The sequence below is a fragment of the Peromyscus leucopus genome, unplaced genomic scaffold, assembly GCF_004664715.2.
Source record: "Peromyscus leucopus breed LL Stock unplaced genomic scaffold, UCI_PerLeu_2.1 scaffold_1439, whole genome shotgun sequence".
Taxonomy (NCBI): domain Eukaryota; kingdom Metazoa; phylum Chordata; class Mammalia; order Rodentia; family Cricetidae; genus Peromyscus; species Peromyscus leucopus.
Genome location: NW_023504599.1, coordinates 6,090 through 11,511, shown reverse-complemented (window position 1 = coordinate 11,511; position 5,422 = coordinate 6,090). Strand labels below are relative to the sequence as shown.

At 37.8% G+C, this 5,422-nt stretch overlaps 1 protein-coding gene across 1 annotated transcript; it reads right to left on the bottom strand.

The window, feature by feature from the left end:
* Positions 1–2,212: 2,212 nt before the first annotated feature.
* Positions 2,213–3,282, bottom strand: LOC114688832 (vomeronasal type-1 receptor 4-like). The gene has a single exon (XM_028863336.2). It carries the CDS (start codon positions 3,250–3,252, stop codon positions 2,305–2,307), a length of 948 nt encoding a protein of 315 aa, XP_028719169.1. The 5' UTR covers positions 3,253–3,282; the 3' UTR covers positions 2,213–2,304.
* Between the last annotated feature and the right edge of the window lie 2,140 nt (positions 3,283–5,422).

Here is a 5,422-nt window from a genome sequence, read left to right as displayed (position 1 = left end):
GTTTATATGAGCAAGAATTGTTGAAACCAAGGTTGGATAAAGCACAGGGACAAATAGTTAAAGCTTTTGATCCTATGACTAATATCAACTGTGAGGTCCTGTGACATGGATGTGACTGACAGGCGAAAACAGAAATAGCAGGAGACTTGAAATTCAGCTTAGAGTGTGAAGGATGACAATCGGAGTGAGGCAATGACAGGTTTCAGTAACGAGATCAACGCTACACTTTCCTAGTATACTGGACGTAAAAATTCATCTAAGGGGGGTGATTAAATGCCTACTGACAGAAGCAATGTACTGACTGTAAGCATTAATCTGACATATATTTTGTGTAAAAGATGATATTTTATTTTAATTAAAATATAACTATATCCTTTCCCCTCTCTCTTTCTTCAATTCATTCCACGTTCCACTGACTGTATCCCTCTCAAACTCACGCCCTCTTTTTCCTTATTAATACACCTCCCACACTTGCATAAATAAAAAAGTAAAACCTACAGAGTCAATTTCATGTTGACAGTATGTATGTGATTTGGGGACATACAAAATGGCCTTGTAAAACCAATTAGAGGTTCATCCCTGGGAAAACCCAATTCTTGCTCTCTCTTGATAGTTTAGAAGAAATTTTGAAAAACTAGGTACAGTATTATAACACAAATGTATTTGTAACCAATTAAAATTCATGAAGGATAGATTTTGTTAAAAAAGAATAGCATTTACTGAGCAGGGATTTTGAGAGCCATCTGTGGAAACTGTTGATATACATTCTGAAGCTGATACAGAAATACTTGTGAACCAACAAGGATGAGCATTCATTTTTAAACAGAAATTGTTTATTTAGCAACATTCAGAACATATTGGAAAATCCAAATGTCAGTTCTGATACCTGATACTTTGTGTTGAAAAATACACATATTGATTTAACCTCCTTTCTCTCCAGAATGAAGTGTATAAGCCTGGGTTATTCCTGAAGAAAAGAAAATTATTTATATCATAGTTCTGAATGTGTAAGTGTATGTTGGTGAATCTGCAGTGAGGACATCAAAGCAGAAGCAATCATTCTGGATTTGAACATAGTTTAGAAGAACTCACATGGAAAGACAGGTGGTGAGATGGAGCTGGAACATGTTATGTTTCCTCCAGCATGACATCATCCTAGAGGGACAAGTTCCAAAACTTGGTGTCTGGGAGAAACCGAGAATGTGTCCAAACCACAGAGCAAGTGGATCAAAAAAGCAAGTGTTTTTTAAGATTTCATATATTATTAGTAAATTTTGTACACATGTGCAGTGCTTGGAAATTCCACAAGAGGACATCACATCCTCAGTGTCTGGAGTTTCAGGCAGCAGTGAGCTAGTGGATGGAGACTTTAAATCTAGGCTCTGTGAGAGTAGTGCACATTCTTAACTGCTGATACATCTCTCCAGCACTGAAGAGATCAAAATCCATGTTGACTGTTTAATATTCACAGAGGTAATTTCTATCACCAGTGTGTAGAAACATAAAAAAAATAATGTAAAGCAAAAGAAATTGTAAAAGTCAAATATAAATCAGAAATACAGAAACACTTCCACTATGTGAAGTGAAAACAGGTTCAGAGGATCTGTGCAGTGATTTTCACACTAGCTCCCGTTTAAGGTTGATTCAGGAGGGGACTCAAGAGGAAGGTTTGAGCCTAATTACATGAGTTTCCATTTGGGACATGTATGCAGAACTGTATCCAAAGTGGAACATTTCTTTCAGCCTTGGGTGGGACACCTGTGCATTGAACGGTGTCAAAGGTATATGTCTGCTTTATACTGAGGATGTGAGATGGGAAGAAAGACACAATGTCACCCTTACAAAGGGAAAGTAAATGCAGGTTGAATTTTCACCTTTCATTTTATAACAATGATGAGCAGCACAGAATGCAGCAGAGCAGGGAAACAAGAAAGATGTAAGCATAGAGTTCAATTAAACCATTGTTTTGTTTATTTCAGGGTCAACCACCCAAAATCCAGAAAGCACAACACAAAGGGGTATTGTACTTTTTAACAATTATTTTAATGTGAAATTTAAAGTTTACCCAATTTTTCATTATCTTTTGTAACTTACTTGTTACACCATCATCTAAATAAACATTTCAAATAAATCCATTCACATGCTTGTGCAAAAAATTACACACCAAATAACACACTCACCTGCATTCACAGCAATAGGATGGATCATCTGTAGTATCCTCAAAAGTCCTGTAGTATGAGTGTCATTACGCTCACTATTCTTTCAGAATGACTCAGTAACCGAGTAAGAACTGGGCAGCAGCTTTCAATTTAACTCTTGGTCAGAGACTTTGGGGAAATGTCTGTTCATTTTTGAGGGCAGGCAGTAGCTGGATATTGAGGAGTCACGGCTCATGAGGAGAAAAGGACAAACAGTGGGGAAAAATAGAGAGGCCATTGCAGTCACATGCACCACAGACCAACTGGGAATATACATAAGAGCCCCAAAGAGTTGACAGACAGAAGAGATTGTGTAAAAGGAGACAAAGGTACTGACCAGGAGAAGGATGGTTTTAGAGGCTCTGGACTCAGGGGAGGATCCGGAGGAGATGTTGGCCCTGGGCATTTGCTGCATCCTTTGCTTGTGCTTGTACAGTGTGATGACCATTGAACCACTGGCCCATAGCATGAGTCCCAGAAAAAGAATATCAGGAGCTGACAGCAATGCTGCATACAGGATGTCACTGGTTTGGTCATGACGGACAGAATAGCAGTAAAAATGAGGTTTCAGATTTGCTCTGCTATCATTTCCATATTTTGCCCTCATGTTCACAAGATTGATACTGCTTATAAGGAAATGAATTGCCCAGTTCAGGTACACAGAGTAATGGATGTACTTGTGTGAATTTATTTTAAGCTCTGAATACCTGTAGTCCCTGGGGCTGATGATGATGGCCTGAAAGACACTGAGGATGGAGGTACTGCCAATACAAACACCCCTACTTATTCTGTGAAAAGAGAAAACCAATTTGTATCCAATATCATTGAGGAAGTCTTTCAATACAAAAACTGCCATTATGTGTGGCACTCCTTTAAATAGGACAGTTAAGATGTTGGCTACAACCAAGTGCATCAGAACCCAGTCTGTAGACCTTAACCTGTACCTTGCTAGGTAAAGAAACAGATAGTGGTAGAGAAGCAAGGAATTCCCCAGAAATCCAGTAATAGTCAGAGACAAGATGATCATTCTTACAGACATCTCACTGGCTGTCATGATGCCAGTTTCTGAACTCAGACTGAGGATTCTGCATGAAAAGATGAGGCAGGGACAACACGTACTGTGTCACAGGACACAGGATAGTGATTATCTATTCTGAATGAGTCCACAAGATATATTCAACCTATAGGACATCTACCAGTTTGACATGAATGTCATACATGAAGGCAATTGAATGAGACACAACATGCTTCAATATTTTTAGATTCATACTCTTGGAATGTGCAAAGAGGCAACAATATCTCAACAGGACAGGAACAAAATGTATCCAGTGGCCTGGCTTATCCCTGAAACACAGTCATGACTCATTGAAAAACTTGGCCAATAATCAAATGGCATACATTTAACTTTGGAAATAAACATGAATCCACATAAAATATGGTAAGATGATAACAAAATTATTATTAATTTAAGATCACAGATTATCTCCATATTGACATCCAAATGAAGTGATTTTGAGACTAATGACATAAGAGTTAAGTTTTGTAGATTTGGGCCATAATTGTAGCAGAAAATATGAAAAGTGAAAACTTCAAACATTGACCAAGTTGCAAGTGTAATTACTACGTTAATAAACATTAATGTTTAGAATATTTTAGGTTCAGAGAAAAATTTGGGAGTGAGTATAGGATATTCCATAGAATTCACCTATGTGTTTAGTCTTCCCATTTTCAATGTCCTGTGCAAGCATAATTAATTGTATATTTGAAGAGAATTATTTTCAAACATGTGGGAAAAGATTTAATCCAATCATTGAGGGCATAAAGCAATATATTTATAACTGCCTTCATTTAAATCCCTCTAACTACATCTACAGGAAAAATACTGGTGTTTTATTAATTTGGGTAATTTCAAACCATTAAGAATAATGTTTCCATTAATTGCATTAATTAATTTCTCTGACTCAGAGGCAGAGAAAATGTTTTGTGCAAATGAGAACTACATTTACATGCAACTGCAGGTAGGATTGCATTGTTTTATGAAACATGTTCTGCTTCAAATTACAACCATGAAGTTATAAGAGTTGTATCACAAGAAGTGCTGAAAATGTATTATGCTTATTAGATGGAATTACAAATTATTATTATTAGCAATTTATTGTCATGAGTTTTTACTTTTTTATCTGTTTTCATTTATGAAAGTTATTTATGAATGTTTCATAGAAAAATCTATACGAACCCATTCTAGAATCTATGACACAAATACCCTGTGAATGAATTATCTGTAGAGTTTATGACCAAGTCCATCATTGTCTACACTTACCACTGTGCATAAGAGCACCAAGGAGACTAATATTCATAGATATAAATTTCCCAAAAAGCTAAGCAGTGTCAATAACCACAGTGACACTCCTTTATCAGGCGCCTACTAAAATCTCCTCATAATGGAAACCCTGCTTCCTTACAGAGACATTTTGAGACCCCATAAGCACCAGACTTCTTTTCCAGTGTGACAGAGCACAGCAGGCACTGACAGTGTGGAATGGGCTAAGTCAGAATTAGGACGCAGTGCTTCTAGGACCCTACACTTCATTTCTCCCTGATCCATCTGTTCTCTGTGTCTTCTGTGTCCTTGCCATCATCCAGGTGTAGTCTCCTGATGTCTCCTGTGATCACTTACCAAGACTCACACATTTTCTTTTCTTCTCTGATCTCAGGTTGCAGTCTGCTACACTCTCAGCACCCTATCTCTTCCCAGCATGCTGATCACAGCTCCATGTCCACAAAGATCTGGAGGAGGTCAGCTGGAGGGAAGGTAGCCAGTGCCTGAGATATGGTCTGTGATTCTGTGACCTCACCTCCCCTCAGACCTGCAATTATTATTTTACTTGAAATAACAATGGACATCGCATGCTTGAGCAGGCAAGAACTTTGCTCTGAACTTTTCTCCCCTGGTGACCATTAGCAAAGAAGAATTGCAATTTCCTGCTGTTAGCTCTTAAGGGAATATTGTGAGTTCAGAGAAGTGTTATCTGCTCTGTTTCCTAGAGGTCACAGGATCTCACTTTCAGATATGAGGAGGTATTTATGGTCTGTCTGAGATCTTTAACTGTGCTATGTATGTGCAATGTATTTCTTGATTATCTGACGGAATCTGCACACAAATCTCATTCTCCTTTCCTAGTCTCAGTGGGTGCCATAATATTATATTGAATAGAAATTCAATG

Bases quoted from the DNA above. Each gene is read 5' to 3' on its own strand.
- LOC114688832 (XM_028863336.2), bottom strand. From the start codon at position 3,252: ATGACAGCCAGTGAGATGTCTGTAAGAATGATCATCTTGTCTCTGACT.